The 14,544-nt window shown below is 44.7% G+C and overlaps 1 protein-coding gene across 5 annotated transcripts in view; it reads left to right on the forward strand.

Annotated features, from left to right (window-relative positions):
- Positions 1-14,544, forward strand: part of ANKFN1 (ankyrin repeat and fibronectin type III domain containing 1) — a 281,459-nt gene that overhangs the window by 169,809 nt on the left and 97,106 nt on the right. For all 5 annotated transcript variants that reach the window (XM_081849564.1, XM_081849563.1, XM_081849562.1 and 2 more), the window contains one exon: positions 10,659-10,869. In XM_081849564.1, the coding sequence (XP_081705690.1) occupies positions 10,659-10,869 (211 nt within the window). The remainder of the gene's footprint in view (positions 1-10,658; positions 10,870-14,544) is intronic.

Raw genomic sequence — 14,544 nt, forward strand, 5'->3', positions numbered from 1 at the left:
AACCTAGCAGTTCGAAATCACATCAAAGTGCAAGTAGCTAAATAGGTGCAGGAAGGTAAACAGCGTTTCCGTGCACTGCTCTGGTTCGCCAGAAGAGGCTTAGTCATGCTGGCCACATGACTCAGAAGCTGTACGCCGGCTCCCTCGGACAACAAAGCAAGATAAGCACCGTAACCCCAGAGTCTGTCGTGACTGGCCCTAACAGTCAGAGGTACCTTTACCTTTACCAGGAATATTAAGAGGCTTAAACAAGCCTGCAACCAAATACCTGCTGTGCATTTAAAAGGGGAATGTAAAACTCTGCTAAGTTATAGAACTTGCTAGCGCAAGTTAGAAAGGATATTATTGAACAATATATTCTCTCCTGCCTCCCTGAACATTCCCGTACCCATGTTGCATCAATTCCACTCATGGTCTCACTTGCTGCCCTGTAACTGCTCATTTGCCTCCACCAACACAGAGGACTGAGGCTGAGCGGGGCAGAACATTGGCTTGGGCCTCAACTTTGGAGTAGAGGATGGCTCCTGTCTTTGATTCCCCCACACACACACTGAAACTCCCTTTTCTAGCCTAGAAATGACTAGCCACAAGCTTCACCATGTTAAGTTGCCCCTGTGTTTTGTTTGTTTTTGTTTTAGCAAGCCCCTTTAACATGCGAGACACCTGCAGGGAATGGCATGAGGGATGGATGAGCACTGGGACTGAATTAACCATTAAGCAAAATAATCAAGTGCTTAAGGCATCAAGGGAAGGGGATCACCACAGAAATTTTCCATTGCCAGATTTTCAATATTAGTGGTCACAGATTACCCAGCTGAGCATTCGTTTTCTTAGTTGGAAGTATATCAAAAATCCCAACAGAACCTCCATACAACAAGGCAGGCTGGATACCTTGTCTCAGGGGTCAGCAACCTTTTTCAGCTGTGGGCTGGTCCACCGTCTCTCAGACCATGTGGTGGGCTGAACTATATTTTGAAAAAAATTATGTACAAATTCCTATGCCCCGCAAATAATCCAGAGATGCATTTTAGATAAAAGCACACGTTCTACTCATGTAAAAACACACCGATTCCTGGACCATCTGCAGGATTTAGAAGGTGATTGGGCTGGATCCGACCCCCAGGCCTTAGGTTGCCTAACCCTACCTTATCTCTACTAAGTATAGAAGCAGATGTGTTTCATAAGATTACCCTAAGTTTTGTTTCATGGAGGGGGATAAAATTTTATTTACAATTTATTATTGTTTATATTTTGAACTAGATGTATAGGGGGGCACCCAAATCTTTTAAGTGGTTGGCGACTCTAAAGGTCTTAAGCCAGCCCTGATGAGCACACCTCTGGTTGCCTCAAAACACCATCAGGGATTTGCATAGATTCTTTCAATTGCTTAGGAAACCTCAAGGGCCTATGCGAGTGCTCACAAAGTGTGCTCACGAATCCCTGAAGGCTGCAGGCTCTTTAAAGCCTGCCTGTTGAAATTAGTGGAGACATTGTGTCTCTGCTGATTTCAAAAGGTTGTGCCTCAAAACAGTTGCTTGGCAGAGAAACATCAACCTACCATGGGAAACCTTTGGGGAAAGAGGGCCTTCAGGAGTGGGCTGATGCTTGCTCACCACCACCCATTTTTGAGCATGCACTATCATAGACCTCTGCATCCTGAAGCCCAACATCAGATGGAGACGGCATGTTTCACAAGCAAAAGCTGTTGTCTGCTCCTGCCTGAGCAACATGTGTTGAAACATTCTTCGGTTCTCCCATATCCTCCTTCCACTCCTCAGGATTCAAGAAGTCCTCTCACCCCTCTTGGTGTAGTGGGTGTTGTGGGATGGCAGAGGCTTTGCTGAGACTCCGATGAGGGAACTGGAACTTCAATGCCCTTCCTGATAGGCGGAGGGGGCATAAACTCCGACCGCCTATCAGAAACCGGATACTAGCCTGCAGCCTGCTTTGGCAAATGGGGATGCAGGTTGGGACTTGGGCTGTGCCAGGGGGTGGAGCTGATGGAGCAGGTAGGCTTCCCTCAGATCCGCCCCTTGCCTGCACCTGTTTGTTCCTTCGCCAAGTTTCCCCACCCACCCACCCTCGGTTTAAGTTGATAGTCATTGACATTGCTGTGGCTACGGTGGTTGCCATTCCTTAAGGTAGGAATTTCCCCACCAGGCTAACTGGATCTCATCCAGTGGTTTTGCCTACCTCATAGCAATCGTCACTACTGGGCTTGGGCATAGGGGCAATCCTTTGTTTTGTTTTTTGTTTTTTTAAAATATTTTTTATTGAGTTTATGAAATACAGAAAAAAAGACAGAAAAGTAGAAAGCAGATAACAGAAATAGAATAGAAAAATTTCATATTTCCATATTCCTTTTTTCAGCAAATCTAACGGACTTCCCCACATCTACCGGACCCTGCATTCTTTATATTATAAAACATCAGCAATTTGTTAACTTGTTTCACAGCTTATTGTATCTTCCATTTTATCGTGTTACCACTTTTCAAAGTGTTGTATCCCAGTTCCCATATGTTTTGAATTAACCACAATAAAGTTATTTCATAATTCCACCTCCAACTTCTTGTTACCTTAGTTTTCATTTCATTAATTACGGTTGCTGAAGCTAGCATTTCCTAAAAAATGCAATTTCTTAACATTCATACAGCTTATAATGTTTTTGCAAATAGTCCTTAAATTTTTTCCAGTCCTCCTCCATTGTTTCTTCTCCCAAGTCTCGGATTCTGCCAGTCATTTCAGCCAGTTCCATGTAGTCCATCAACTGCGTCTGCCATTCCTCCAGCGTGGGTAGATCTTGTGTCTTCCAATACTTTGCGATCAGGATCCTTGCTGCTGTGGTAGCATACATAAAAAAGGTTCTATCTTTCTTTAACACTTTCTGGTCCACAATGCCCAGAAGAAAGGCTTCCGGTTTCTTGGGTAGAGTATATCTAAATACCTTTTTTAACTCGTTATAAATTATCTCCCAGAAGGCCTTCACTTTTCGGCAAGTCCACCAGAGGTGAAAGAATGTCCCTTCCGCCTCTTTACATTTCCAGCATTTATTATCAGACAGGTGATATATCTTAGCAAGCTTGACTGGGGTCATGTACCACCGGTATACAATTTTCATAATATTTTCTTTCAAGGCACTACATGCCGTAAATTTCATTCCGGTGTTCCATAACCTTTCCCAGTCTTCAAACATAATGTTATGCCCAATGTCCTGCGCCCATTTTATCATGGCGGATTTAACTGTCTCATCTTGTGTATTCCATTTAAGCAGCAAGTTATACATTCTCAAAAGTAATTTGTTTTTTGGTTCTAACAGTTCTGTCTCTAGTTTCGATTTTTCCACCTGGAACCCAACCTTTTTATCCACTTTGAAAACCTCCTGAATTTGAGCATAATGCAACCAATCTCGCACCTTGTTTTTTAGTTTTTCCAAGCTCTGCAACCTCCAATTGTCTCCAATTTTTTCAATTATTTCCAGATCTAGGACATCAGTGTTCTCCAACAAAATCCAATCTTTCAACCAGCAGAAGGCTGCAGATTCATAATATAACCTCAGGTCTGGCAGGGCAAACCCCCCTCTTTCTTTCGCATCCGTTAGTATTTTAAACTTTATTCGGGGCTTTTTGCCCTGCCAAACGAACTTGGAAATATCCTTCTGCCATTTTCCAAAACAATCCTTTGTTTTGGATGGAGAGGTTGTTGTAGTTTCTGCCTGACCCTCCAAATTCTGGGGTATCCTGTTAAAGCAGTGGTTCTCAACCTGTGGGTCCCCAGATGTTGTTGGACTACAACTCCCATCATCCCTGAGCTCTGGCCTTGCTAGCTAGGGGTGATGGGAGTTGTAGTTCAACAACACCTGGGGACCCACAGGTTGAAAAAGGCTGTGTTAAAGGGATCTGGGGGGGGGAGTGGCCATGTCTGTGTGCCCAGGCAGAGCCAGGGCCAAAGGCACTCCCCCAAATGGCAGTCCCTGCGGGGGTCACCCTATTTGATGTAAGTCTTAGGAACCCTTGCCTGGATTGGCCACATATCACTTCTGGTTGGCGGGCCAGAAGTATTTAGATTCTCCCACGCCCAAGCCAAACTTCTTTCATCTGTAGTCAGTAAAATTGTGGTCTGTTTTGACACAAAACCAGTCTTGTTGGTCTCTTGTTTATATGGGTTGGGTTATGGGAAACCTGATGCCTGGTTCTGCAAGCTGTCTTGCTGTGCTTTAGTTGCCATCTCCGGTATGGAAATCCACCCAAACACCATCTCCTTACCTTCTCAACTGCACAGTTGCCTCCCAGATCCCCATTATTTTTACCCACAACTCACAGCATCCCATATACAGTCCCTTAATTTGTTGAATTTAGATGCTCAGAAATGACAAGAAACATAAACCTGAAGGAGCATCTCCACCTCCATCGTTCTGCCTGGACACTGAGGTCCAGTGCTGAGGGCCTTCTGGCGGTTCCCTCACTGCAAGAAGCCAAGTTACAGGGAACTAGGCAGAGGGCCTTCTCGGTAGTGGCGCCCTCCCTGTGGAATGCCCTCCCACCAGATGTCAAAGAGAACAACAACTACCAGACTTTTAGAAGACATCTGCAGGCAGCCCTGTTTAGGGAAGCTTTTAATGTTTAATAGGTTATTGTATTTTAATATTCTATTGGAAGCCGCCCAGAGTGGCTGGGGAAACCCAGCCAAATGGGTGGGGTATAAATAAATAAATAAATTATTATTATTATTATTATTATTATTATTATTATTATTATTATTATTTCCACTCTTATCTGATCCCACTCCCAACATCACATGCTCGTGGGGTAAACAGACGGAGTCACTTCTCCTCAGGATAGGAAATTCACTGGCACAACACAGTACCCTAAAGCCAATTAAGCCAACATGAAGATGCCATTCTTCTCGTTGTGAAGCAAGGGCATATGAGGGGAAATTATTTGGCCTAGTTTGTCCACAGTAGAACCAACTTTGTTTGGCCAGACAATATTGTCGCAATCTTCCCACAGAGCTCCCAACATGCTCAACCTCAGCTGGGCCTTGCTGTGGAAATAATTCTCTCCTTTTTTCTTCCAAAACTAGAACAGTGCTACTAGCTAATTATCACAAAGGGATACTGAAAAGGAATTCTGCAGAACTTGGCAAGGTACTACTGCAGAGCATTAGAAAGATGTTCTTGTAAACAAAAACCTGCAGGCCATATTATATTTCTGCACCTGCGTCTCTCCTGTTGAATTAAAAGATGATGTGTTTCTTCACTGCCTAAGCCTTGTCCTTTTCTGCCTCGCTCGTGTACTTAGCTGTTGCGAACAGGAATATTTGATCGTTCTTTTATGGGCTTGAACAGTCCCTTGTGTGGCTGCTAGTACCTCCATCCCCATCCTTTGCTGTTCAACCTGCATTTATTTTCTGGATGCTTTGGAACTATAAAAAAGGTAAAGGTAAAGGACCCTGGACAGTTAAGTCTGGTCAAAGGCAAATATGGCATGCGGTGCTCATCTCGCTTTCAGGCCAAGGGAGCCGGCGTTTGTCCACAGACAGCTTTCCAGTTCATGTGGCCATCATGACTAAACCGCTTCTGCCACAACAGAACACTGTGCAGGACAACAGACCGCATGGAAATGCCGTTTACCTTCCACCCGTGGCAGTACCTATTTATCTACTTGCACTGCTATGCTTTTGAACTGCTAGGTTGGCAGAAGCTGGGACAGAGCAACGGGAGCTCACCCTATCACGTACTTGTCACTATTGCTCCGTGCGTCAATAGCGGTTTAGTCATGCTGGTCACTGGTGCTGGAGGAGACTCTTGAGAGTCCCATGGACTGCAAGAAGATCAAACCGATCCATTGTTAAGGAAATCAGCCCTGAGTGCTCACTGGAAGGACAGATCCTGAAGCTGAGACTCCAATACTTTGGCCACCTCATGAGAAGAGAAGACTCCCTGGAAAAGACCCTGATGCTGGGAAAGATGGAGGGCACAAGGAGAAGGGGACAACAGAGGACGAGATGGTTGGACAGTGTTCTCGAAGCTACCAGCATGAGTTTGACCAAACTGCAGGAGGCTGTGGAAGACAGGAGTGCCTGGCGTGCTTTGGTCCATGGGGTCACGAAGAGTCGGACACGACTAAACAACAACATGCTGGTCACATGACCCAGAAACTGTTTGTGGACAAACACCGGCTCCCTCAGCGTGAAACCAAGATGAGCACCACAGCCACATAGTCATCATTGACTGGACTTAACCATCCAGGGGTCCTTTACCTTTGGAGCGATGAGACCATGCTGGCCACAACAGCATGGAATAATAAGTTAAGAACAGTGTGGCTTAATAAAACTTCCTCTGCATGTGTTTAACATCAGTGTGTACAGCCCATTTGTTCTTCCCTTCACATAAATGGGTAAACTGGGAGTGGGAAGCTGAATCTGACCAGTGGGCCATATCTTTATCTTCCCCACACCTTCATGAGCCACGTTTGACAGGTGAGTGGGATTATATTGTTATAATATAGTCATTTGCTTGTCCGGATGGAGGATGGAGGTGTGTGAGGGCATGTATAAACTAGCCTACTTGTACAGAGGTAAAGCTAGCGCTAACTTTTGAGACAATGGGGAACTTATTCCCAAAGCAACTGCTGGTTTAGAAGAAGGATTTTCCTCAGGACCACAAAAAGAAAGGGTCAAAATAACCGTTCCCCCTATCCCTGCTCTGATTCCATTAACTATCAGCTCCCCCCGGTGATGCAACTTGCAGTTTTAAAAGCCCACATATTAACTGCAAAGACATATTTAACATCAGCAATAGTTTGACCTGGAATATCAGATCCTTGCTTTCCTTTTTTTTCTATCTCCTCTGCTTCTATACAAACTCAAGAGATCTCAGCTGTTCAACCCACAGAAGATCAGATTTGCTTAAATTGATAAAAACCCTTTGAACTGCCCAGTAAATGTATTTCAAAGTGAATAATAAAACATGATATAAGGCTTTTTCCAGTCATTTCGGGGCATCTCTCACCCAGAGACCTAGAAGTGGTGGTGTGTGGGTTTTTGCTGTTTTGTAATAATAAAAAAATGAATTATGCAAGATAATGCAGAATTCACTCCAACAGGCTGCTGTTAAGACCAATAATTTAGGAATATTGTTAAGACTGAATAGGCATCACAGAGGTGACATATCTCATCATAAAAGCCCCAAACCTGATTCAGTCTCTGATTCATAAGATGGAGGTGAACCAGAGATTAAAGTGACCTGAACATGATGAAATAAAAGCCCTAATCAGGCTTTGCCTGAAGAGATGAAGACTTAAAATGTGGAGGACTAAGAGATGCACATGCAAGACTCTCACATGTTTAGGGCAGAGCTCTGAAAAGGAGAAAGCCTTGTGGAAAGGATTCTAAATGTTCCCCCTCCACATTTTAAAGGTCTTCCATATTCAGGCAAATCTCCAACCCCCTTCCAAATGACACTTAATCCCCCCCCCAAGTGTGACAAAAACCTTTCTGTTTGGGCTGTAACGGATAATTTTGCTAATTTTACAGTTGCTGTTTTGTTATGCTTTTATATCCGGATTTGATGTGATGTTTTATGATATTTTATCATCGATCATGATTGAGACTGCATCAAAAAGGAGAACCCCCCAGGCAAATTCAGTGAGGGAGGGGTCAGGAAGCAAAGGAGTGGAAGAAAAAAAAAGTTTAATAGCTGAGCCAATGGTGCAAGTCTCTATTTATCTCCCTGTTCTTCTGCCCTTCATCCCAGTGGTAGCCCGGGACAGCTAACAATACAAATTTCAAACACAGTCATGGGTACAGAAGAAAAGAGAAAGAAGTATGCTACCACTCAGTGGATTTGTAACTGGCTGACTGACCGAACCCAAAGGGTGCTCATCAATGGTTCTTCTTCATCCTGGAGAAGAGTGACTAGTGGGGTGCCACAGGGTTCTGTCTTGGGCCCGGTCTTATTCAACATCTTTATCAACGACTTGGATGATGGACTCAAGGGCATCCTGATCAAATTTGCAGATGACACCAAACTGGGAGGGGTGGCTAACACCCCAGAGGACAGGATCACACTTCAAAACGACCTTGACAGATTAGAGAACTGGGCCCAAACAAACAAGATGAATTTTAACAGGGAGAAATGTAAAGTATTGCACTTGGGCAAAAAAAATGAGAGGCACAAATACAAGATGGGGGACACCTGGCTTGAGAGCAGTACATGTGAAAAGGATCTAGGAGTCTTGGTTGACCACAAGCTTGACATGAGCCAACAGTGTGATGCGGCAGCTAAAAAAGCCAATGCAATTCTGGGCTGCATCAATAGGAGTATAGCATCTAGATCAAGGGAAGTAATAGTGCCACTATATTCTGCTCTGGTCAGACCTCACCTGGAGTACTGTGTCCAGCTCTGGGCACCACAGTTCAAGAAGGACACTGACAAACTGGAACGTGTCCAGAGGAGGGCAACCAAAATGGTCAAAGGCCTGGAAACAATGCCTTATGAGGAACGGCTAAGGGAGCTGGGCATGTTTAGCCTGGAGAAGAGGAGGTTAAGGGGTGATATGATAGCCATGTTCAAATATATAAAAGGATGTCACATAGAGGAGGGAGAAAGGTTGTTTTCTGCTGCTCCAGAAAAGCGGACACGGAGCAATGGATCCAAACTACAAGAAAGAAGATTCCACCTAAACATTAGGAAGAACTTCCTGACAGTGAGAGCTGTTCGACAGTGGAATTTGCTGCCAAGGAGTGTGGTGGAGTCTCCTTCTTTGGAGGTCTTTAAGCAGAGGCTTGACGACCATATGTCAGGAGTACTCTGATGGTGTTTCCTGCTTGGCAGGGGGTTGGACTCGATGGCCCTTGTGGTCTCTTCCAACTCTATGATTCTATGATTCTATGATTCTAAGTAGAAAAAGAGACTGAATTTCTGTATCTGATTTCTTTATTTATTGTATAATAATTTTTATTAATTTTAATTTATAACAATCCAATAAAAGCCACATTAATACAATACCAAATTACAATACAATTAAAGAAGCCAATTATTCAATACCAAATTAAACAATTTTGTTTAACTTCCAATGGTTTTCGGGGGTTGCTGTTCTTCATTTGTCCTGCTCCAAAACTCTTATTTAGTCCAAATGCATCCGTTCCGATATTGATCCTTTATTTTATTTTAACAGTTCAGGCTGTTGAACTTCTGTATTTGAAACTACTTCGTGAAGAACCCAAGAAGTCCGAAACACCTTGGATATTAAACGTTTTATCCTACCCCTTTGATTATGACTATGGTATTTTGCATTGTTAGCCGTGGAGAGATAAATAAACCATCAGTTGCGCCATTTTGAATTTAAAACACACACACTCCTCCCATGGTTGTCTTTTCTGATGTTTGCCAGCCCTGCAGGACGCATCTCCCCTAATAATGGCTTCTCTCTCTCTCTCTCTCTCTCTCTCTCACACACACACACATACACACACACAGAGAGAGAGAGAGAGAGAGAGAGAGAGAGAGAGAGAGAGAGCGCGCAAAACTATATCACCACTTCCCAAACATGCTTCTCTGTGTTAGTATAATACAACCAGCACTGCTTGGGGCTGGTGATACTTTAGTTCTAGGGTGGGGAACCTCAGGTCCACTGGTCAAATCCTGCCCTCCAGTCTATTCTCCCCTCAGGATTTTCCACCGGCCACACCTCTTTTCCCTAACCATACTCCTCACTGATTCTGGTCCTCAGCACCCTGCTCACATGCTTTGTTTGGCTGGAATACGTTGTTTATCTGTAGCAATTCTTCCTGCTCTGGGTTGGTGGCAGGGGTGCCAACTTGAATAAAATACTGGGAGGGGCCAGGAAAGCCCTGACCCACATAGTTGATCTCACAATGTGGTGCACACACAACATTCGAATGGCAATGCCCATTAACTTGGGGGGGCAGCCCCCTCAATTTTTTTATTGTGTGGGCCAAAGCCCCAACAGCCCCTAGGAGTTGACTCCTAATGTTGGTGGAAAGGTGTTTGTGCAAATAGAAACCTTTGGAGAGGGTGGAATGTAAACTACTATAAGGTAAAAAGGTAAAGGTTAGGTCCAGTGAAAGGCAACCATGGGGCTGCAGCACTCATCTCACTTTCTGGCTGAAGGAGCAGGCGTTCGTCCATGGACAGCTTTCCGGGTCCTGTGGCCAGCAGACTAAACCGCTTCTGGCACAACAGAACACCGTGACTGAAGCCATAGTGCTCAGAAACGCTGTTTCCTTCCCACCGCAGGGGTACCTATTTATCCACTTGCACTGGCGTACTTTCAAACTTCTAGGTTGGCAGGAGCTGGGACAAAGCAATGGGAGCTCACCCCGTCATGGGGATTCAAACCGCCGACCTTCTGAGCAGCAAGCCCAAGAGGCTCAGTGGTTTAGACCACAGCTCCACTACTGTACAAAGGTAACAGTTCTACCTGCCCAAAAAAGCTGTATCATGGAGGAACATCACTCTCAGGTTGAAAAAGGTTCTGCTTCCTTATTTTAAGAGTGTGTGTGTGTTTCTGTGAGCTTATGATTGAAAAAATGAAAGTAAAAATGTGAGAAGAGATGCTAAGATGCACAGTTATGTTGACAGCTTTTGTGTTGTTTATTTTTAAAAAAAAAAAAAAAAATCTCATGTGGATGAACAGAACTTTCAGTGCTGTGAAGCCATGCTGGAAGCTGTGGAGCAGCAAGACATGGACGCTGTCCAGATTCTCCTCTATCAATACACACCCGAGGAGCTGGATCTCAACACTCCTAACAGCGAGGGGCTAACTGCGCTGGACATCGCCATCCTGACAAATAATGTGCCTATTGCCAAGATTCTTTTGAAGGCTGGGGCCAAAGAGAGTCCTCACTGTAAGTATGGTAGAATGCGTGCTGTAGCTGAATTGTACAGAAAAGGGTCAGGCAAGCAGAGTGGGGAGTTGTGTCAAGGCATAAGGTGCATGAGGACTTGCGTATGACAATTGGCATTACGGAGAGAAAGATGTCCTGTGGCAGGGCCCAAGCATGATGCGCAGAGGGTACAGTCCCTGGAGATTCAGAGCCCTGTGGCCCATGTTTAAACCCCATTAACATGAGCGGAAAAACAGAGGCTAACTTGTAAATCATGCCTTAGGATATTTATGCAAACATACTTACTTTGAGGTACAGTGGTACCTCGGGTTATGTACGCTTCAGGTTACATACGCTTCAGGTTACAGACTCCACTAACCCAGAAACCCAGGTTAAGAACTTTGCTTCAGGATGAGAACAGAAATCACGTGGCGACGGCACAGCGGCATAGGGAGGCCCCATTAGCTAAGGTGGTATCTCAGGTTAAGAACAGTTTCAGGTTAAGTACGGACCTCTGGAACGAATTAAGTACTTAACCCGAGGACCACTGTATCTATTATCCAGTTACAGGTTATTATTATTTTTTAAAAAAACAGCTTGAAAATTGGGCACAAATTCCATTCAGCTCTAGCTGTAACTGGATAATAGATGTGTGTGTCATCAGTCAAGCTTGCTTTTCAGAACCTTGCAAATGGAGACCCATGCACCTATTGCTTTTTTAGTAGCTACATTTGCTCTAAAATTGCTCCCCACCAAAAAAAGGGCTATATCAGGGGTCAGCAAACTTTTTCAGCAGGGGGCCGGTCCACTGTCCCTCAGACCTTGTGGGGGGCTGGACTTTAAGGGGGGGGGAGAATGAATGCCCCACAAATAACCCAGATATGCATTTTAAATAAAAGGACACATTCTACTCATGTAAAAACACGCTGATTCCCAGACCGTCCACAGGCTGGATTTAGAAGGCGATTGGGCCGCATCTGGCCCCCGGGCCTTAGGTTGCCTACCCATGGGCTGTATAATATAGTCCCCAAAATGCACTGCGATTTCGATATTTTGAACGGATTGCACAAAAAGTCTTCTGTGCACAAATGAAAGCCCCCTTTGGATGTGAGCAGCACCTAGCACTCGGTTAGCACTGCGTGAATGCTAACCAGTGAATTAATTTGTCCAGTTGAAAATTCAGTGGGATATGGGGCTGTGCAATAAATTGTGACCTTTGAGTTTCTCTGTCCTTTAATAGCACCGAGCCACACGAGATCTTCGAGCAACTGCACAATAAATAAGACAAATAAATAAATCCAGAATCTAGAGCCCTGGGACTGTGCTTTTGGTCTTGCAGGATCCTAATGAAAGCCGAATGAAGTTCGCTGAGCCCTGGCTGGGAGAGGGAAAACTGACAGCCAGAGACAAATGAAATCCTTGTATTTTACATGCGTGGTTGTGCTATGTCTGCTTTGCTGGCTGCTACTGAAGGCCCACTCCTGTCCAATATCAGCACTCTGCTAATACACTAAGAGCACTTCACAAGTGGCTTATGAAACTGCCCTTTGTCTTCTTTCATGGGACGGTCTCAGTCCGTTTTTGTTTTTGTTTGCTTGTTTGTTTGCGAGGGGAGAGCGAGTGGCTTGCCAAGCCCATTAATCCATGACACACATTTTGACGCCTTACCTGTGGCTAAAAATACACCGAAGCCTACAGATTTTGCTCGAGACCGTCAATGCCTATATTTAGGTCTTTCCCAGCATGTCCATAATGAAACTGTGTTTTCAGGGGTCCGGACTGAGCAGACTCTGCCATTAATTTGGAGTTAGTTAAATTAACAGCATTTAGTACTGACCTGTCAATCTCTGAGCTCCAGGAAATTGCACCTTGAGGCTACTAATATTGCCAATTTTTTTTTTCCACTGGACTGTGTGTGTATGTGAGGGTGCATTACTCCCCCCCCTTTTTTTTAAAAAAAGGCCAGAATTGGTGCACCTTTATTGCTTTGCTATGTCCACAGCACTTACATTATCATTTATCCTGGGCTCTTTTAACCTTCCCAGGAGATTATTTTCATCCCCACCCCCTGCCCCCGCTCCCACCCCTACTCCTTGTATACTATAGCTGCTCAATGAAAAGAGTTGTGTAGTTTTATATTTATTTGTTTATTTTTCTGTCATGGGTTCGTGACTGGAAAAAAAAAAGTGTGACAGGGTTTTGGAGTACGTGATTGACGGCTGAAGCAACATTCATTAGGCATGACAGATCTGCAGGAAAACACAGTCCTGAGTGTTCTAAACAGCAGTCAGGAAAAAAAGAGAGAAAAAGACTAAACTAATTTTTCATTGACTTCATCGGTAAACAAATGTAGTCTGATGGCATGCGGGGGCAATCATAAATTATATTCATTTCCTGTCATTAATGCAAACATGCCTATGAACACAGAGAATGCGAATCTATAACCACTTCATTTCCATTAAAAAAATAATAATATTGCTCTGCACTTATCGCCATTTTTTAAATTTGGCGTTTCGATCCATCTAGGGGCCACCTGAAGGCTAAACCCCGCTTCTTCATACCCATAATTTCATCAGGTCAGGGAATTGTGCAAAATGATTGGGTCCTGCATATGTGATTGGGAACTTTCAGTTACCATCCAGCAGTTTGGCACCACCAGGGAGCTGGATTTAATTTCCTTTCTCCCTTCTCCCTGCCCAGCAGCGGATCAGTGATACAGAGGGCCAGACTCATAGGGTACACTCATAGGGATGCGGGTGGCACTGTGTTCTAAGCCACTGAGCCTCTTGGGCTTGCCGATCAGAAGGTCGGCGGTTCGAATCCCCTAGATGGAGGGTGCGCCCGTTGCTCTGTCCCAGCTCCTGCCAACCTAGCAGTTCGAAAGCACACCAGTGCAAGTAGACAAATAGGTACTGCAGCAACGGGAAGGTAAACGGCATTTCCGTGCACTCTGGTTTCCGTCACGGTGTCCCGTTGTGCCAGAAGCAGTTTAGTCATGCTGGCTACATGACCCGGAAAGCTGTCTGTGGACAAACATTGGCTCCCTCAGCCTGAAAGCAAGATGAGCACTGTACCCTATAGTCTTCTTTGACTGGACCCCGTCCAGGGGTCCTTTACATTTTCCATTAAACGATGCACTCAATATGTAGTTAGCAAGTACATCTAAGGTTGGGATGGGGTTTTTTATTATATTATTTAAAACAAATCTTTAATGTTGATGTAATTTTTAGCTGGATTTGTTTGTGGTTTTGTTATGGTACCAATGATTTTGTTACAAGGCAACTTGGAAGTTGTTGTGGGAGACAAGATATAATTGTTCTAGATTAATAAATAGCCCTTAAGGTAAAGGTAAAGGTAAAGGGACGCCTGATCATTAGGTCCAGTCGTGACCGACTCTGGGGTTGCGGCGCTCATCTTGCTTTATTGGCCGAGGGAGCTGGCATACAGCTTCCGGGTCATGTGGCCAGCATGACTAAGCCGCTTCTGGCGAACCAGAGCAGCACACGGAAACACCGTTTACCTTCCCGCCAGAGTGGTACCTATTTATCTACTTGCACTTTGACGTGCTTTCGAACTGCTAGGTTGGCAGGAGCAGGGACCGAGCAACGGGAGCTCACCCCGATATGGGGATTCAAACCGCTGACCTTCTGATCGGCAAGTCCTAGGCTCTGTGGTTTAACCCACAGCACCACCCAT

The sequence above is a fragment of the Podarcis erhardii genome (assembly GCF_964252035.2).
Source record: "Podarcis erhardii genome assembly, chromosome: 2".
Lineage (NCBI taxonomy): Eukaryota > Metazoa > Chordata > Lepidosauria > Squamata > Lacertidae > Podarcis > Podarcis erhardii.